Source organism: Cydia splendana, chromosome 1 (assembly GCF_910591565.1).
Source record: "Cydia splendana chromosome 1, ilCydSple1.2, whole genome shotgun sequence".
Lineage (NCBI taxonomy): Eukaryota > Metazoa > Arthropoda > Insecta > Lepidoptera > Tortricidae > Cydia > Cydia splendana.
In genome coordinates, this window is record NC_085960.1 from 13,579,936 (window position 1) to 13,601,514 (window position 21,579).

The 21,579-nt window shown below is 35.9% G+C and overlaps 2 protein-coding genes across 2 annotated transcripts in view; one reads left to right on the forward strand and one right to left on the reverse strand.

Annotated features, from left to right (window-relative positions):
• The window catches only part of LOC134795713 (uncharacterized), a 50,037-nt gene extending 35,717 nt beyond the window's left edge, over positions 1-14,320 (forward strand). Inside the window, exon 2 of the mRNA XM_063767661.1 lies at positions 13,015-14,320. Within this exon, the coding sequence (XP_063623731.1) occupies positions 13,015-14,026 (1,012 nt within the window). The 3' untranslated portion in view covers positions 14,027-14,320. The remainder of the gene's footprint in view (positions 1-13,014) is intronic.
• Positions 14,321-15,527: 1,207 nt separating this feature from the next.
• LOC134796242 (putative peptidyl-prolyl cis-trans isomerase dodo) lies at positions 15,528-16,731 on the reverse strand. Its single transcript, XM_063768293.1, has 2 exons — positions 16,608-16,731; positions 15,528-16,184 (listed from the first exon to the last, which is right to left on the reverse strand). Exon 2 carries the CDS (start codon positions 16,181-16,183, stop codon positions 15,713-15,715), a length of 471 nt encoding a protein of 156 aa, XP_063624363.1. The 5' UTR covers position 16,184; positions 16,608-16,731; the 3' UTR covers positions 15,528-15,712.
• Between the last annotated feature and the right edge of the window lie 4,848 nt (positions 16,732-21,579).

Consider the following 21,579-nt stretch of genomic DNA (forward strand, 5'->3'; position numbering starts at 1 on the left):
AAGTTGAAAAATATTCATTCTGTTTTATTGGATTTATGGTGCGTTGTTGATTTTTTGACTTTAATATGAGTTCGGACGAAATAATGAAATTAATATTAATTGTAATCGTAGGTGTTGGAATTGGCAGCGTAAGCAGAATTGATTTTAATAACTTGCTGCCTCTGCCGCCAAGTCAAAGACGAAGTATGTATATGGTTGCTTATGGGAATTTTATTATTTGAGAAACTAAGAAAAATGGCTTACAGTTTATTAGAAACCGTTTTGTGGCATATTTTAAATTAATGTAACTACAAATTCGTCAACACTGTGGAAATTATACTTATTTACTCCATGCATAAAGCAACGATGTATGTGAAACATGATATCAACATGAAAGACTATGTAAACTTATGTGACGAAAACGACAGTCAGACGGATACAAGGCGAAAAAATCAAAGATACATGAAAATATACGGGTAGTAAAAATACACGACTCGTGTAAAACATACGCGTGATAATGATATAGGTACGTGTTGGTTATATTTTGGGTGTAGTTTACTTTTAGTTTTTTCTATAAATAAAACTTGGGTTTCGTGGATTTTTTATTTTATTTATTTCATTGCATGTTTGAGAAAAGCACTATACATACCTCGCCGGGAAATGGGGTTGCCCGCGCTCAGACCTATCCCAGCTCAGACCTGTCTATATGTCTTCGGCCGGCAACCCCTTTCGTCCCGGCCTCTGTAGTAATGTACTATTATATGATAAAGCACATTTTTGAATAAGTATCTGAAATTACTACTTTTGATGAAATGAGGAAATGACTCATTATTGACACCTATTAAATCATAATTAGGTTTACTCAATCAAAATGATTTATACGTAAAAAGACGATCGAGATTCGCAATTAGCAGCACCTAAAAAAATTATATGTTTTTAAACTAAAAATGTTTATAAAATGATACCACTTAATGGAGTCTCGGCACGTCACAGAAAAAAAATATTGAAAAATAAGGTTTTGGCAAAAAAATCATTTTTGGTACAAGCTTTTATCGCTGACTGTACTTTTCTTACGACAGACAACTAATACTCATCGAGACAATTCTAAAAACCCCTAACACAATTAGGTTGCGTTGTTTCATCACAGAGTTCCTACGACCACCTCCTGTCTCCATCATGAGATCAGCTCGATGGTACCATAATATTGCATTGTCATCCGATTTATACACGCATGCAAAATTTCAGCTCAATCGGAAACCGGGAAGTGGATCAAATTTAACTTGCAAGATTTGATTACAGACCGACAGACAGACAGACAACGGTCAGGTGAAACTAAATAAAAGCTTGTAAAAACTATGCGTTTTCTAAAAACGAATTGACGTCACCCCTTCCAAAGCCTCTGCAACCAGAAAGCTGCTGAACATCTTGGAATATCGAAGGGGCCTCTGAGCAACGACAAAGACGCGAAATGGTGGAATGGCGATGTGAGAGACAAGGTGGCGCGTAAAAAGACCCTTTTTAAACAGTGGCAACAAACCAATGATACGTCTGATAACGCTGCTATAAAGAAGCAAAGAAAGAGGCGAAGCGGTCGGTAGCGCAAGCTAAAGCTGCCTGTAATTGCGATCTCTACGCAAAGCTGGAAGCGACCAGTAATGATCGAGAGCTATTTAGGATCGCAAAGCACAGGAATACCAGCACCAAAGACGTGAAGACCATCAAGTACATAAAAAACGAAAGGGGTCAACTGCTTACATCAGACTGCGATATCCAGATGAGATGGAAAGATTACTACTCTAGTTTGCTCAACGAAACATACCCGAGCACAGCGCCCACGGACCCAACTCCCCCAACGGCAGGCCCTATTCCGTGTGTAACACATGACGAAGTACACGCAGCCGTCAAAGCTATGGCTAACAATAAAGGTTTGGGACCAGACAATATTCCTGCCGAACTGTGGAAGAAGCTAGGGCCGAAAGGAGTGGTATTCCTGACCAACCTTCTTAACACTATCATAACCGAAGGTATACCAAGCGAATGGAGGAAAAGTCACCTAATCCCATTTTATAAGAATAAAGGAGACATAAGACTGCGAAAATTACAGAGCCATAAAACTTATACCTCATACTCTTAAAATATGGGAGCGCATAATAAGTAGAAGGATACTCCAGTTTATTAAGATCGCCGAAAACCAATGTGGCTTTGTTGCGGGAAGATCGACCACTGACGCAATTCATACAATTCGAATCTTAATGGAAAAATTTAGGCACAACAGGGCTGACCTTCACATGGCGTTCATTGACCTGGAAAAAGCATTTGACAGGGTCCCAAGAAACTTAATCTGGCAAGCACTACGAGCACATAATGTACCTGAATACTACATAAATACCGTAAAGGATATGTACAATGATGTCACAACCAGAGTGCGCTGCCCAGCGGGAGTGAGTGACGAGTTTGAAGTAAAGGTCGGCGTCCATCAGGGGTCAGCTCTGAGCCCCCTTCTTTTTAACATCGTGATGAATCACTTAACCGCCAGGCTGCAACAACCACCGCCATGGACTCTGCTCTACGCAGACGATATAGTCCTCATTAGCGAAACATCTCACGAGCTGCAAGAAACGCTGGCAGAATGGAGAGTAGCGCTAGAAAGCGCAGGTCTACGTATAAGTCGCCATAAAACAGAATACATGCACTGTAACTTTAGCGGCAGCCACAATCTCCATAGCGTTCCCTTGAACGGAACGCCTTTAAACCAAGTTAATAGTTTTAAATATCTAGGCTCGGTCATTTCTAGCGATGGTTCCATTGATGCCGATGTCTCCCACAGAATAAACACGGGCTGGATGAAGTGGAAAGACCTAACTGGTGTTTTATGTGACAAGAGAATGCCGGTAACCATTAAAGGAAAAGTATATAAAGCAGCAGTCCGTCCAGCCATTGTGTACGGCGCCGAGTGCTGGCCCCTCAAAAAAAAACAGCTAGAGGATAAGCTTCACGCCACCGAGATGAAAATGCTCCGCTGGGCCGGAGGTGTCACCTTACTTGACCACATCCGTAACACCTACGTCCGTGGTAGTTTTAAAGTCAGACCTTTGCCCGAAAAATTAACCGAAGGACGACTCCGATGGTTTGGACATGTCATGCGCCGAGAATCCGAACACATGACACGTAAGGTGCTAGATATGTTCCCCACGCAATCACGACGAGGAAGACCCCGACTGACATGGCTGGCAACAGTGAAGAGGGATATGGAAGAAGCCCAAATTACACCTGAGACGACCCAGGACCGTGAAGCCTGGCGAAATATAACTAGGAGAGCCGACCCCAAATAATGGGAAAAGGACAAGGAGAAGACGAAGAATTGACGTCACCTCTTTACATACTGAAATATCCCTCACAATGGTATAAATCATATTGCAATCGCATGAGTAGAGCCCGAGCAGCTCACAACTTTCGGATCAGCCCTCGTATGTGACAAAGACCAAAAGTTGGGGAATCACTAGGACAACAATAGTAATATACTGATTTATACATTTATCCCCTTATTCATAAACGCGCTACAAACCTCAATTAGCTAAATATTGTTTGTCTTTATCTGTCATTTTGACTTATGTATTTGTAAGAAAGGGATAAAACATAATTTATATAACTAAATCAGGCCCGTAAGGTTTTATGAATAAGGGGGTCAATATCTAGGAGACCGAGCTATGTTCGGAAAACATATAAACACTCAAAAATGCGCGTTTTCCCATATAAGACCTAGCTACTAGCTAGTAGCTAGATAGATTTTTCGCCCCAAAAACCCCCATATAGCAAATTGCATCGAAATCGTTAGAGCCGTTTCCGAGATCCCCGAAATGTACTTATACAAGAATTGCTCGTTTAAAGGTATAAGAATATTGGTTTATTACCCAAATGAGGGCGCCAGTGGACGGTCACGCAGTATTTTGTTTCCTGGTTATGAAGGGGTGCAGATGCTTATGCGTAAATATATGGTTATGTGTTATTCTTCTTATTAATAATAGCATTCAATTTATTCTTGGAATTCTAGCCGCAAGTTAAACAGTTTATATACACTTAGCTACAAGATATCCACCCTACCTATATATTATTCTCTAAATATGTAGGTATTTAGAATAGGCCTGATGACAAATTTTGAAAACCCTTTTAATATCGTCGGTACACTTGTATTAGTTCCGAAAAACACTATATTTCAGTTATACTCATAAGATTTAACATAGATAATTGCATTTTATTATAGCTAGTTTAAACTTCGCGCGAAAACGCCTCGCATGCCATTTGTGACGTCATCATTTAGTTGGTGGTAGGTAGAGATGCGCATAATCGTTCACTGAGTTGAAAAGAGTGATTCATATCTTTCGCTCGCGGTGATATATATCACTCATTTAGCTCATTTAGCTCATTTCGCTCAGTAGATCTGTAGATTAAATAGTGAGTAGAGAGAGATGTCAATCAATCAGATTGATTGAATTGTTTGGTTTGATTTGTATTACCTACGCACTTGATCGTTAAAAAATATGCATTATTAGTGTTATATAAGCTATACTATACATACATTTACTACAATATACATATTAAGCAGATTTTCCTTCATACTTGGACAGGCTTAGGACTGTCAATCTAGATTTTTTAGGTTAATAATAAAACGAGGGAAAAACAAAGTTTCTCCTAAACGTACCTCATATTAAACATAAACCCCTCTAATCTAGATTGGCAATTATGATGAAAATCTGATACTATATAGTGTACATTTCATAAAAATATTAGACTATCATTACATTAATTACACTACCTAAGCCCGTCAATTAAATCTTAAACTAAAATTGGTCAACAAACGACAGCCGTAGTCTGCTCTCTCGACATCCACCAGTACTCTGTACATAAAAGTGCGTAAATGGGATGGTTATATAATACGCACAGCCATAAGTGCGACGAAGAAAGCAAATCACACGGTACGGATCCCGCCATGTTTTCCCGGCACCCTCCGAATTCATCCGAAACGCTCCGAAACCGTCACTCCGCATCGTCTCACTCGTTTGGCTGGGCCCGCTCATTCGATCATGAGTGGGAAAGAGCGAGCAAGTAACACCGATATAAAAGAGTTACTGAGCGAAATGAGCTAGTCAAATCTGTACTGAGTTGAAGAGTGAGCTAGTTCAATCAAAAGATACAGTTCATTTGAATCACTCGCTCGCGAACGACACATGTCTAGTGGTAGGGTGGTAGATATTGTTTACATACTTACAGTTACGAATTTCCCTTGAATCCGAATGATATTGTTAATTCAGCACCATATATTACGATTAGGGATGATAAATACATTACAAAAATTTATCACAATAACTCATTTTACACAAAAACTCTCACACGGTTGCAGTTTAAGATGAATTATTTAGATACATGTAAATTTTGAGTGAAAATCACCGAACGCCGCTTTTACTTTTTAATTTTTCATTTTTTCTAGTTACGACAGCCAACATGGCAATGATAGTTCCATTCAGCCAAATAATTAAAAAAGTTTGTTGTTGAAATATCGTATTATTTAGCATTTTATTTAAATAATAACAAATAGATATCTACTTTATATCGTGTAATAATATTTTTTGGACGTAATAAATGTTTAGTGGCGAAATAACATTTTTTTGCACCTTTCGAACTCTTTGGTGCCCACGTATAGATTTCGGTCAATGAGGTTGTCTATGTTGCTCTAAGAAATATGTTATGGATTGATGACGTCACTGTTTGGAACGTTTCTGATTGGCGTTTCAGTAAAAATGGCCGATTGGAGAATTTTGCACTTTTATTTTATTGAATATATTAATAATCCTTCAGTTTATACTGAGATTGGGCCATTTTTTAGAATCATATTAACATATATGTTTCGTTGAAACCATTATTTCCATGATTCTTTGTTACTTGCAACAGGCCTATTGTCAGCAGAGTTACAAAATAATAAATCAGTAAAAAATTAGTTTTACTGGCCTATTCGGATTTCGAGATAATCACAAGATCTTGAGACGATTTAGAGATCAACTAGATCTACATTAGATATCGACTAGAAGTGACTTGGATATCTAAGTCATAACTTGTCGAAATCGTTCAACGGGACCTCCAGAATCGCGGAAACGTCAAATTTGACATATCTATCTTACAAATATCTTTAAATTATCCGTATCGTAACTTGTTGAAGTCTTGTAGAAATCTAATTCATTTTCCGAATCGAGCTGAGGCCGTGGTTTTAAGGCTGTTAAAAGCGTAAAATCTGATAACTTTTTTTAGACTGAAGCACTGAACACGCTATGAACTTGTAGGTTTTGGCATTACTTTAGGTACCCTACAATTAGTATTAAGCGGGTGTTTAAAACGTTGATTGTAAGAATGTATTTCAATATGCTTGAGCTTATCAACGGCTTAGTACTCGTACTTGAACAACTTGTAACTTCAAGTCGAGCTACTTGCTTGGGCTAGCACATAATTACTAAGAACCGTAAGAGGGTCCGAAAAAAAACGGTCACCGTTAAATTGCCCGCACACGCGGCTACTCGTACGGTATAATTGGGTTCCGACAGTCGAGATAAAAACATACGTTTGTTTCTTTTCCATTTTTCATACATATAAAATAATGTTATCTTGATAGGTTAATGCGTAACTAGACCACTATCTATGTCATTTAGGCAAATTATAGGGAACTTTGTTTCTTTAATTGCTCGTGTTACTTGGAAATTTTCGTGTCCACTTCAACTTTGTGTGGTTATGGGTTGGAACTGAAATAATATATGTTTTTAGGAACTTAGGTCCGTAAGATATAGGTACCTACTTGCTCTTTGGTTAAGAAAAACACCGTCAGGAAACCGAGCTAATTCCTATACATTTATACATAATAAGGTCTAGTTTCCCTTCTGGATTGGAAGGGATTAGTTTCGGTATACAACTCATTCGAAGGGCCCTTGTCAGTGCCAAGATACCGGCAGTCCTCGAGCCCAACGGTCTGGCCAGGGTCGATGGCAAGAGGCCTGACGGAATGACGCTGGTGCCTTGGAGTATGGGACGGCCACTTGTCTGGGACGCTACGTGCGTAGATACCCTGGCGCCGTCCCATATTCCAAGCACCAAAGTTGGCGCTGGTGCGGCCGCATCCTCGGCCGAAAGCCTCAAACGCCGCAAATATGTCACACTAGGTAGTAGCTACATATTTGCGGCGTTTGGAGTGGAAACCCTGGGGCCGTGGGGACCTAGCGCGCGTCGCCTCTATGAGGAGCTGTCAAAGCGCCTCATAGAGGCCTCCGGTGACCAGAGGGCTGGCCAATATTTTGCCCAAAGGATCAGCATTGCTATCCAGCGGGGCAATGCGGCCAGCCTTCTGTGCACCCTACCTACAGACCACGATTTAGGGCAAATTTTTTATTTATAAGTTTTCGTAGTGTTTTTATTTTGTTGTAAAAGTCCTGAAATAAAGAGTACAACTAATTAAGTACCTGGGCTAATTCTGGAGATTCGGTAGCGAAACTGATAAGTATCTATGTCACTTTCACGACAGTTCCTGTACCGACGCATAAACAAGGAAAACGAAATTCATTCTATACTCTAAATAGTCTAAACCATAATTAGATTCCAAAAAAAGTAAGACAATGTTGCCACTTTTTACTAGCGCGTCTTGTATTTATGTAAAAATAAGTAAATAAAAGTACTTTTTTAAATCGTAGGCGTAAAATTACCAATAAATAAATTATATTAGCGTATTTATTTATATTAAGGAATTTACTATTTAACAAACAAATTATTGCAGTGGCAACATTTTTTGGAATCTAATTATGATTTAGAGTTTAATGAGGTCTTAGTAATGTTTGATCGGACGATGTGGATTACTCGCCGTATTCTTGCAGCACTTTAATATTCCGATTATCCGATCCGATCCCCTATTGTCAGCGAGTTCGGCAAACAAGCAATATTGACGTCTTTCGAGATCGACCTGCTTATTGTGATCGGGAAATGTTTTGAAAATGCAAATGGCGGCATTCCGCGGCTTGAATAACTGCTACACAAATTATAGGAATTAATCGCCTCATTTTAACGACTATCAGTAGGTACAGTCACCTGCAATATTATGTTACACAACGAAGGCCGCAAAAATATTTGTAGAGCCATAGAACCGTGTCACATATTTTTGTGACCTTCGAAGAGTAGCATATTATTGCAGGTGACTGTACTACCACTAATACTTAGGCCGATTTTTAGTTTGGTGTTGATTATTTTGTCAATTTTTATTATATAAAATTTGGCTGGAATAAATACGAAATCCCAATTTGGAACACACATTTAAAAATATAGACTAGACGAAAAAAATTCAAAATCGCTCTGCTTCTTGATGCGACTGGCAAATCATATTACTTTTAAGCAACCGGGTTTTTTAACATAATTAGACCCCGCTGAATCCGAATTTGTCGGTTGCCCGATCGAAAACTTGACCGGAAGTGAGATATTTGACATTAAAGGTCCCTTTTTTTAGTTTTTCGTAAATAACTCGTAAACTGTGGCGCATAGCAAAAAAAGTTCTATTACATAAGTAATCTGCATAAAATTGCCTACAAGAAAGATTCAGTACAATTTTTCGCTAGGATCAATATTCAAAGAGATATTGACGCGGGAAATTTAATTATAATCACTTCTAAGGTCCCTTTTTTTAGTTTTTCATAAATAACTCATAAACGGTGGCCAATAACAAAAAATGTTGTTAAACGTTAATAATCTACACAAAAGTTAGAACAAAAAAGATTCAGTACACTTTTCGCAGGCATCAATATTTTAAAAGATAATAAAGATGTAAAGTTAATTATAATAAATTCTCAGGTTCCTTGTTTTTAATTTTTTCGTTAATAATTTAAAAAGTATGACTCATAGCAAAAAAAATCTTATACATAAATAATAAACATAAAATTTCCTACAAGAAAAATAACACTTTTCGCTAGGATCAATATTTAAAAAGACAAAGCAGCGGGTAAGTTAATTATAATCAATTTTAAAGTCCCTTTTTAGTTTTTTGTAAATAACTCGTAAACGGTGTCCCATAGCACCACACACCATTCCCACAGCATTCTAAATATGTTAGCGGATAGGCCAGACAGTCTTTTGCAAAGACACTGGATGTCCGCACTAATAAACCCCCATATTGGGGATGTTTATTATATAAACTAACCCTGTACTGCACATAAAAACAAAATTTGTAAAGTTGTTTTTAAAAGTGAACTTTAATAGCTGTCAGTAGAGTTGATTATTATATCCGCCATAAAAGGCATCGTATGCAGTAAAGGGTTAAATAAAATAAATGTATAATTTTAGTATACCTATGTAAGTACAATTAACCTAGTTTATAAGTAGCAGATTAACAAATGTGGACTGTATTTGTCTGAATAAAAAAAATATTTATTTATTTATAGCAAAATAGGTTTTTAAGAATAAATTATCTACATAAAATTTCCTCCAAAAAACATCTGGAACACTTTTCTCTAGGATCAATATTTAAAGCGATATTAAAGGAAGAAAGTTAATTACAATCAGTTCACAGGTCACTTTTTTTTAGTTTTTCGCAAATAACTCGTAGACGGTGGCCCGTTGCAAAACAATATTATACATAAATATTAAACATAAAATTGTCCACAAAAAAGGTTCTTTATACTTTTTCGCTACGATCAATATTTAAAGAGGTATTAAAGGGGGTATGTTAATCATAATCAAATTCCAGGTCCCTATTTTTAGGTTTTCGTAAATGATTCGTAAAATAAGGCGCATAGCAAAATAAGTTCTTAATGTTCTTGTAAATAAATAATCGGCATAAAAATTTTCTACGAAAAACATATTGAACACTTTTCTCTAGGATCAATACTTGAAACGATATTAAAGGAAGAAAGTTCATTACAATCAATTCACGTCTCTTATTTTTAGTTTTTAGGGTTCCGTACCTCAAAAGGAAAAAACGGAACCCTTATAGGATCACTCGTGCGTCTGTCTGTCTGTCCGTCTGTCACAGCCCACTTTCTTCAAAAGTACTGGACCAATTAAGTTGAAATTTGGTACACATACATATGTAAATTCGTGACCCAAAGACGGACATCTTACGTAAACAAATGAATTTTAAACTATATCGTGTTACATATTAAATGAAAAAGCTCATTTTGTAAATCTGAAATATATTTTTTTGAAAATATAATAATAAATATTTTAGAAGTCATTTAAGAAAATAGCCACATCTCATTAAATATTGATCGTAGCGAAAAAGTGTACAGAACCTTTTTTGTGGACAAGACAATTTTATGTTCAATATTTATGTATAATATTGTTTTGAAACGGGCCACCGTTTAAGAGTTATATACGAAAAACTAAAAAAAAGTGACCTGTGAACTGCTTGTAACTAACTTTCTTCCTTTAATATCGTTTTAAATATTGATCCTAGAGAAAAGTGTTCCAGATGTATTTTGGAGGAAATTTTATGTAGATAATTTATTCTTCAAAACTTATTTTGCTATGGGACTCCGTTCACGAGTTATTTACAAAAAACTAAAAAGGTATTTTAAAATTGATTTTAATTAACTTACCCGCTTTGTCTTTTTAAATATTGATCCTAGCGAAAAGTGTTCTACATGTTTCTTGTAGAAAATTTTGTTTATCATTTATGTATAAGATGTTTTTTGCTATGTATGAGTCATACTTTTCAAATTATTAACGAATATATAAAAACAAGGAAACTTAGAATTTATTATAATTAACTTTCCATCTTTATTCTCTTTTTAAATATTGATCCCTGCGAAAAGTGTATACAATCTTTTTTGTACAAAATTTTGTGTAGATTATTATAGTTTAACCCTTAAATGCATGATTTTTTCTTTTTGGCCGAAATTAATATATGTATCACATAATCGTTTGCCGATTCTAGGAAAAATAGTAAAAACAAATGAACCTTCGATTTTCACTGCGAAATCAGTGTTAGCAGTTAAATTGGCTAAATCATATTTATGTAAATAGGTATGTAATTTTCAGTAATAGATATATGAATTTTTTTACTACCATTAGAAAAGTACACTATTTGTGATATACCTATGATAAAGTTTTTAAATATAAAATAATTACAAAACCCGAAATAACCGTTCAAAATCATATACTAAAAATGATCAACTTCTGGATTTTTCCAAGCTTTCCGACTTTTCGTCTTAAAACGAATGTAATTTTTATAAATTAAAAACATTGCGTAAATTTAACCCTTAAATCATCACCCTACTACTTGACGTTTGGTATAAAGGTACGTTCAAGAACGTAGGGCTTTTTTTTTTTAGACATTTGGCAACACTATGCATTTAAGGGTTAACAACATTTTTTGATATTGGCCACCGTTTATGAGTTATTTACGAAAAACTAAAAAAAGGGACCTTAGAAGTGATAATAATTAAATTTCCCGCGTTAATATCTCTTTGAATATTGATCCTAGCGAAAAATTGTACTGAGTTTTTCTTGTAGGCAATTTTATGCAGATTACTTATGTAACAGAACATTTTTTGCTATGCGCCACCGTTTAAGAGTTATTTACGAAAAACTAAAAAAAGGGACATTTAATGTCAAATATCTCACTTCCGGTCAAGATTTAAATCGAGCAACCGGCAAATTCGGATTCAGCGGGGTTTAATTAGGTTAAAAAACCCGGTTGGCAAAAAGTAATATGCTTTGCCAGTCAAAATCGATTTTATGAAAAATATGACCAGTCTAATAGTATGTCATTTTTCGTTGAGTTACGAATAAGGGTTTCCCCACAGATGTAGACGCGGAATCGGCAAAATCCGACAGGGAAATGCTTTATATCTGCGCAATAAGAGTGAAAAAGTCGTCGTTCGGCTCGGCTCGCATCGGGCGGCGCCTGCCTGACGACGCGTCAACGGCTTATTCGCTCTTATTGCGCGGACATAAAGCTTATTCCTATCGGATTTTGCCGAATGCGCGTCGGCAAAATCCGTCGGCAATATATCTGGGGAGACCCTATATGTACCTACCTACCATTCGTTTTCGTAACTCAGTGGAAGATCTTTTAGAACATACCTATGGTGAAATAGTGGTCATTAGATATGTACAGCTTAATAGGGAACTCTATTTATCCACCATATTTTATAACAATCTGACGATAAAATAAAAATCTGCCCATTTAGCAGATCTGATTTTATCTAATATTAAAATATAACCTATATATAACATCTGGGAGACCGAGCTTTGCTCGGAAAACATACAAAAACTCAAAAATGACCGTTTTCCCAGAGATAAGACCTAGCTAGATCGATTTATCGCCCCCGAAAACCTCAATATAGCATTTTCATCGAAATCGTTAGAGCCGTTTCCGAGATCCCCGAAATATACTCGTATATACAGAATGTTTGGTACATCGTTTGCCAAATTAAAACGGCAGATAGGTTGAGTCATTTGCTATCTACTCATGCCTAGAAAAAAAAATAGCCATGGTTTTTTTTACTACTGCGCAAGTAAACATTTTAAATTTACGAAAAACTGGCATAGAGCTGAAAAATAAAGTGCGCTAAATTAAAAATTTCTAGGCTTGGGAAGATAGCAAATGACTCAACCTATCTGCCGTTTTAATTTGACAAACGATGTACCAAACAACCTGTATATAAACAAGAATTGCTCGTTTAAAAGTATTAGATAGATAGATAGTAGGTATCTACTCACCTAAAAATCAACGATTTCTTAAAAAAGGGCTGTAGGTACAGGTTTCTAAAGGGTTAATAAGCAACGCCTAATATATATGATACCATGGAGTTGTAGGCTAGGGTACCTATACAAGATAGGTTGGTATACATCATACATCGCTAACTACCTATCAGGCGGGCCTTATCTTATATATTTGCATTCGAAGGGCCCTAATATGATGACTTTCCTAAATTCCTTTCGAAAATCCTAAAAGCCTAGCAGAGTACCTACCTACATACTTGAAATTTGTTGATCAAAGTTATCTCCTTTTTGCAGAACTATGTTGCACTACTGGCTTCTGCTGTCCTGGTTTGGCACAGCCAGCCTGCAATATATCAACGTCGGGCCCACGCCAGACGCGCTCATAGACCCCGTCCTCTCGACCTTCAACGTCCACGTCCCGTACGTCAACTACTACAACCCCCCGCTCCAAAGCGATTTCCACGTGCATAGGGAACCCATCGACAACACAGACGTGTACAACCGATTTTACCCAAGCGGGGACTATCCGCCCGTCGATCGAGAACGACGAAACATAAATGAAGAATCAAAAGATTGGTTACCGAATATACTAGACCGCGCAATACATACTGAAACTGAAGAGAGAGCCGTTACACCCCAAATAAACCAAAAGTCCAACTCGGATAATGAAACGAATACGGAGATTTTGAGCCTTCGGAAAAGGAGCTTTAGCCCGTGGGGCGGCAAGCGGGCGGGAAGCGTCAATGTCGATCAGATGTGGACCTGGAAGCGCGCCACTCGCAACAGGGAGCCCAGCATGCCCAAACGGGTGCGCTTTAGCCCGTGGGGAGGAAAAAGGAGCGGACAAGTGCTATACCAACCCGGCAGTAAAGTTAAGAGGGTAATTTACTCAACTTCCATACCGGCGCTCACTCGGATCTTATCCAACTATTCGCCCTTGGACCGACCGTCAGATATGACTGATTACCAATTCAGACCATCATTAGACAAGCGGCATCCGATCAAAATTCAAGTAATGGGCGGTCAATCAGATCACGCACGCGAAGCGTTACCCTTTAAGAACTTCCTGTCAGCTTTACCATCCTTGTTTAAGCCGGGTCATCCATACGCAGACTTGAATTTGAAAAACGACGGCAAAAGAAAGGTCATCTTTAGCCAATGGGGAGGGAAGCGAACGGCACCCATAATTGGACCCATATGGACACCAGTTCTAGGCAATGTGAAGGAGGCTACTTTAGATGCCATTATACTTATCAGGAATAATAATATTGACGAAGCGAAGGAAGAATCGACAAAAGCATTGTAAAATGGAACAACTGTCATGTAACTTCCGGACTATTCAAAATTCACTCCTTTCTTAGCGGCATCGTGATCTTTCAAATGCTTTATCTAGCTTGCTATATAAGCATAATAGTGCCATAAATAAGTTAAAATAAGCAGATTGAAGTTCGGGAGTTACAAAATTTGTCGTCGACAAAAAGGCTGGGTTTGTCGATTGACAGCGAACTGAAAAATGCACTAAGTCAACATTGTTAAGGTGTCGTATTGTACTTATTTATTGAGCTATCTTGTTAGAAAATTAAAGAGAATTAATTAAGTTGATGTTTGTTTTAGTACCTTCAAATTTTACACCGAAAAGATTCTTTGATCTAACAATATTCCCACTCCTTATTTATATAAGTAATTTAAAGTTATTGATGAAATGATGACATTGCCACACTTTGTCATTATAATTTTCAGCTGAACATTTTTTCTAAGAACAGAGTCATATAGCACTTTCTCCTTGCTCATAAGCCTGTGCCTTAATTGCTCAGAGCTGCAGGTATAAGCCGAGAGTGCACAAACAATTGAGTGAAATACTTGACACTTTTTTTAATGGTGTCAGTCGATCAGATTTGTTGAGGAACTAATGTCTTTATGGGACCTATAATTGCCTTATCACAATACAAAAGTCACAAATGATAGTCCAAGTCTGATAATCACTTTACTGACTAAACGCTCCACACAAAATGGCACTACATTGCATTGTTGCCGTTTCGATGTAGGGAAAACAAAAAAATTGCAATTTTGTCAGTGAATTATTGCGTTTATGTATACCGGGTGTGGCCTGTAATATGAGCAAAAAATTAAACAGTATGCTGTACTCGTCATACTGACCAACATTTGTTCAGCGATTTTTAAAAATAACTTCGGGTTTGATTATTAATACACTTTAAAGTTTATTCTAAGACGCAATGTATTGCGAATTTTGTTATGTTTAAGGCTTGACAAGCAACGTCAATCACAATGATATGGCGTGGCGATGGCGTCCATTGAAGATAATATTTATTTTGTATGAAAAATAGGGAGTCTAATAATTTTTAAAAGTTGTTGAACAAAAGTGTCACCGTTTGAGGAGTACAATCTATGTTTTAATTATTTGCTCATGTTACAGGCCACACCCGGTATATGTAGTTGTTGTATAGTATTTCCTTTTTGGATGTTTAAAAAAAACTTAAAACTTTCGAGGTCTAGTATTTTTTTACTATTCCAATATAATTATTAAGTTTCCTATTTATTGTGATAAATTTCGCATTTCCTATGTATTTAACAAGATTTAGTTATAAAAATCAACATGGGTCAACAACCCTAATGACATAACAAGGAGCTCCTGGGCTGCCCCTATGTAGTTTATGCATGCTCCCAAGGGTCGTCAAAATAATAAAATTGTAAAGCTTACATTTTATAAATATAAATTTCATGAAATTCAACATTATATAGAATACCATGTTCATGGTGAACCAAAGCATAATCAAACAAACAATACATATTTTGAAATATACTTTATTGCCAAATTCTTATCTTAATTTTGACATACTTTATTGGACACGAGAAAAAAATCATACTTAAAATGTAAGTAGATCTTAATAGAGATATGAAATGTCATAAGACTAACCAAACAAATCATTGTAACATACATTCATCATCAAATATTCAAAACGGAAAACTTAGCTCAAACAGTCCTTAAAATAACGTGAAATCCAGATTCTGTCTCAATAGGCTTACTCAGTTGTCCAACTTTAAGCTTAAAAGCCTCTTCTTCAAATGGAGCCTGCATTTGGCCTCGCCCAAACATTCCTAGATCACCACCTCGCTTTGCCGATGAGCAATCTGAATACTTTGAGGCAATATCGACAAACTGAGCATGTTTGGAAACTATCTGCTTGCGATATCCCTTAAGAGCATCTAAAGCATCCTCTTTAGATCGGTTTATCTTCTCTTCTCTCCATGATGACGGTCTCCGGCTGCCAGCATGCTTGATCAGGATATGGCAGCAACGGATCTCACCCGGGTCCGCAGGGGCTTCTGGCCGCTCCCACTGTGACTTCTTTGTGTAACTATTGAGGAAATATGTCATGCCAGTAGATCGGCTGGTCCGCATCTCCCATCCCTCGGGCAGTGGAGCATCGCTGTCTTGAGACATTCTGCAATATTTGCGCATGGTTGTGGTGGATTGTCACAAATAATTTCACAAGTTAGATTTGGTAAACACAGTTTATTCAATATTTGATATTAAGTATTTATGGTCTTATTTTGTGATAAGAACGTTTGCAGTGATGTTATTACACAGTCACGCGTCAAAAAGATTGACAGTGTACTGTTTTTCAATTACTTTATAAATAAATGTCAGGTTAAAAATACGGCTCGGCTGGAAACGGGGAGCAAAGTAAAGCGTGAAAACTAGGTAAAGCTTTGGTTCATCAGGAAAATAGTACAATAGTAAACTGACAAATGTTTACATACAAATTAATCTTAGCCGCAAACAAACTAACCTACTCAAGATGAAATAAACAGTGTGTTATATATAGTATATGTGATAATTTACTAAAAAAATATATTAATCTGACCTTGTATACTCCAAATCAAGCAGATAGCGTCCCAAATAAAAATAATAATACACACAAATTTGTGTTAAAAGAGAAAATAGAACATTTATGGGAAACTGGGAGTTTACGCGCTTTCGTTGGAATGACAGTTTGACAGTTGACATGACAGTAAAGTAAGTATTGCTAGTTACTAGCTCAAACTTAATAGCCAAGCCATAACACACCACCGCACCACACCAAAGTCGCGGCAGCGGCACAAGCACAAGTATGGTAACATGCGCCACGTGCATAAGTAATATTTTTTTATATTATCAAGGAAAACTATTATATATTTTGTAAAGTTCTCTATCCATTGCTTTATATTATTACATTTTCATTGCAAATTTACTAATATTAGTATTAAGCACCATCTATTCATATTTTATTGAAATGTTCCACCACGAACTTTGAAACCACGTTCTATATGTATCCGCGACATCTAGCGGGCTACTATAGTACTATTGAGTTGTGTCACGTACCCAAACAAGTTTGCTTGACCGATATTTATAAAAAGGTGGAGCTAATGTTGCTAGTTAGAATTCTAATTTGAAAAATGATGTACTATACCTACCATAGATGGTCAAGCAAATCTTGTCAGTAGAAAAAGGCGCGAAATTCAAATTTTCTATGAAACGATATCCCTTCGCGCCTACATTTTTCAAATATGCCGCCTTTTTCTACTGACAAGATCTGCTTGACCAACTATATTTACTCTAAAATATGTAGGTAGAGCAAAGAGTATAATAAGTATGTATAGTAGGTAGAGTTCGACCAATAAAGTCTGCATCGATTTTGATAGCCGCAGTGCAAGTGTTATTTAAAATACGTCGTAATATCATAGAAGTTTGACGTTTAAAATAACATTTTCACTGCGTGGGCTATCAAAATCGCTGCAGACTTTTCTTGGTCTAACTCTAACGGAAATGATCATATGGTGCTCCACGGATTCCTCGCCAATGGATGGAACGGATGGCAAGTTGCCATCTACATACCTGTTTTCAATAGCTTTACACTCTGACTCGGAGTGTTTGACACTTGTGCCTTGAATGTTGTACTTAATCACAAAAATGTTGACTTCCCTTGATGAGTTTGTACAAGAACAATGAGCTTTGTAAGTGCTACCACTTACATTAGGCAGGTACCTAACAACCGATTTAACAAGATATGGACTTCCTAAGTTCCTATTAATTATTCTTAACCTTCTTGATAGCTTTAAAACCTCAAACATTTCATACTTAAATACGTAAGATCACCATGTAGGTACAGTCACCTGCAATAATATGTTACTCCGCGAAGGCCGCAAAAAAATGTGACACGCTCTTATGGCGCTACAAATAAGATCGTGTCAGATATTTTTGCGGCCTTCGTTGTGTAACATATTATTGCAGGTGACTGTACATACCTATAATACTTAGTGGTAAATAAATAATAATTGTGTTTAGTTTAGTAGGTAGGTATAATACCTACTAATAGTTTGTTCGAGAAACTGAAAACGGTGAAAAATAGACATAATACTCCTAAAAATACGTGTGATACCTCATTAAATTCGTCATGATGCCTAGAAAAATGTATTCAAAGCGTGTATTAGCACACAAAAAATACCAAGAGTTATTAAGCAAAAAAAAGGGGGAAACAAGTAGATATTTTTTATTTCCCCAATATCTCAAAAAGTATTCATATTTAAGAAACGAAAATTAATATTATTAAAGAGGAGGATATTTCCAATAAAACATTCCATACTTGCAGAACTGTATCTCCATTATTTATACTTTTCATTCAACGCTGAACACAGCCCTCCGCGCCTTATTTTCGGGAAACGCGCGCGGCGTGAAAAAGGGATTACGTAACATTAAATATAATTTTAAAGGTATTAAATATACATAAAAAATTTTAAAAAAATGATGGTGTATTTAAAACATGTCAACAAATATACTACTTGTAGAAATTTATCTTAAAGTTATTTTTTCAACAAGTTAGGCAATTGTTAATTAACAAAATTTTCTCGAACTTCCTTCTTTATTTAAAAACGAAAAAAATGTATAAATAACTATCGTAAAATTTTGTCGCCTTCTAGAACTTTTTTCATATACATGCTTAATAAGATCACGTTATAAAAGTTTTAAAAAGTTTAGTAATTTGGTTATAATGTTGTTTTAAGTTTTACAATTTTACCTTGATTTTTCGATTTTTGACTATTTTCTATGTTATTCTAAAACTTATTTTAAGCAAAGTATTATTTTTATTAAATCTTTTATAATGTGATCTTATTAAGCATTTATATGAGAAGGGCTCTAGAAAGTGACAAAATTTTACGATAGTTATTTATACATTTTTTTCGTTTTCAATAAAGAAGGAAGTTTGAGGAAATTTTACTAATTAACAATTGCCTTTTTTGTTGAAAAAAAAATTTTAAGATGAATTTCTACAAGTAGTACATTTGTTGTCATATTTTAAATACACCATAATTTTTTTAAATTTTTCAATGAGTATTTAATATCTTTGAAATTATATTTAATTACGTAATCGCTTTTTCAACCCGCGCGCGTTTCCCGATAATGAGACACGGAGGGCTGTGTTCAGCGGTTAATAAAAAGTATAAATAATGGAGATACAGCTCTGCAAGTACGAAATGTTTTATTGGAAATATCCTCCTCTTTTATAATATTAATTTTGGTTTCTTAAATATTAATAATTTTTGAGATATTGGGGAAATAAAAAATTATCTACTTTTCCCCCCCTTTTTTTGCTTATAACTTTTGATATTTTTTGTGTGCTAATACACGCTTCGAATACATTTTTCTAGGCATCATGACGAATCTAATGAAGTATCACACGTATTTTTAGGAGTATTATCTCTATTTTTCACCGTTTTCAGTTTCTCGAACAGACTATACTTTCTGGATTTAAAAGACCTACTAATAGTTTAATCGCCATCGTTCTAGCCTATAAAATCCCCTGCTGAACAAACACCTACTCCAAGGATCGCTTCCGGCGATCCTGAATGAATCGTTGGTCTGTTTTGTGAAGGGCATTCGTACGCATTTTTTTCCGGTAAGTACGTTCGCATTTGGTCATTTTGTATCTCATAGGTACCTACATAATATAGGTAATCATACTTATAAGTACGTACCCATAGGGACGTCCCTAAAGGTATACTCGTAGGTAGGTACTTAGAAGAAAATTAAAATACTCATATTTTTTTTATGGATAGAATACATATTTCTCTTTGTCTGGTTCGTAAAAAGAATATTTTAACTCAAGATATGTTATTATAGGCGTTCCAAAATTGAAGCGCTTACCTTGTGACTAATTGTACAAGTTGCCTTTATTCTCACCTGGGCACGCTAGAAATGTGCACGTGCTAACAACGGTAACGAGCTCCCGCTCACCGAAAGAGAAAGAGACAAGCTCATTATAAGTAAGTATTTAATTTTATTGATGATAAATATCCACGCTTGCATGCAAGCTAGATACATGAACTGTAACATAATGTATTGTAACATACTGTATTAATGCAAATAAATAATTTCTGATTTCATGTTTAACAACCAGTACCTATGACAAAGATGAATGGAATGCGAAAATCAATCAAACATACCTAACAGATCTCTTCGTAGGTATAGAAATAAAATTATGAAAGTACTTTTAATGCTCCTTATGTATGAGTATAACATATCTTTAATTATATAATATCATTGCTGGTTTGTCATTGTGTTAACGATACCTTTAATATTTGAAAAATTCTATTGTTTCACGAAAAATAGCAAAGAAATCGGGTTTTTTCTACCACAAAATAAAACATAAAGCTCTACGAATACGTAAAGGCTACCTGTGTCAATGAAAGATTCATAAAAAGAGCGTCGAACTGTCGATTTTTTATTATGTAGGTATAGAGGTACCAATAAATTGCGATACATTGTTAAAGCTCTTAAAGATTTTTCGTATCACTACGATGTTCGAACATGAAATTAGAGAATGGGTAGAAACTTAGAATTGTTCTTCATAGAATACTATCACAAATTCATGGTTAATCTTACTAAACGCTTTGAGCGCTACTAATTCTTAAAATAATTCAATTATTTAAATAAAGTAGTGAAAAACTCAAACATGTGGGTTCCACTCCTACCCTAAATACTATTGGCCCGCCCCCCAGCCCACGCAGTCCGCAAAGTGACGCCTTTCAGAGCTTTTACGTAGGCCAGCAATATTATAAGTCCCACGCAAAGCAGCGTCAAGCCCACACAGAGTGAGTTGGGCCAGCAGTTTGGACGAGACAAAAATTAGTTTTCCCTCTTAGTTAAATGTCAAGCAGGCGTAGGTAGGTAGGTAGGTAAATGTATACTAAATCATGAGGCACCTGAAGTTGAATTGTTATAATGAAAGCTCGTTACAGAGCCAAAATGACGTTATTATAAACACACTACAAACTACAATTATAGATGGTCAAGCAAATCTTGTCAGTAGAAAAAGGCGGCAAATTTAAAAAATGTAGGCGCGAAGGGTTATCGTCCCATACAAAATTTGAATTTCGCGCCTTTTTCTAGCAAGCAAGCAAGTAAGCAAGTGTTTTATTTGTAAATATAGGTAAAATTACAGTGGTGGTCAGTTTATATATATTGTACAGTTTCACTATATTTTACCAAACGGCGTACAAAAAGATTGAACTTAATACTAGAAACTAAACTATCATGCTCATCGCGTACGAGTAATAGTGTAATCCTACTTACAGCTATGCCAATTCAATAATGAATATCAGCCTATTTTGATGCCTATTAAAAAGATAAAACAAATTGTCATAGTACATAATCATTCTAAGTCATCATTTAAATAATCTGCAATGGAATAATAGCATTTATGAATCAATAATGTCATTATCATTAGCTTATTTTTTAATTCAAATATACTTAGTGACTTAAAGTTAATCGGCAATTTGTTATATATACTTGGTCAAGCA

Coding starts and splice junctions, on each gene's coding strand:
- LOC134796242 (XM_063768293.1), bottom strand. CDS start 16,183: ATGTCTCAAGACAGCGATGCTCCACTGCCCGAGGGATGGGAGATGCGG.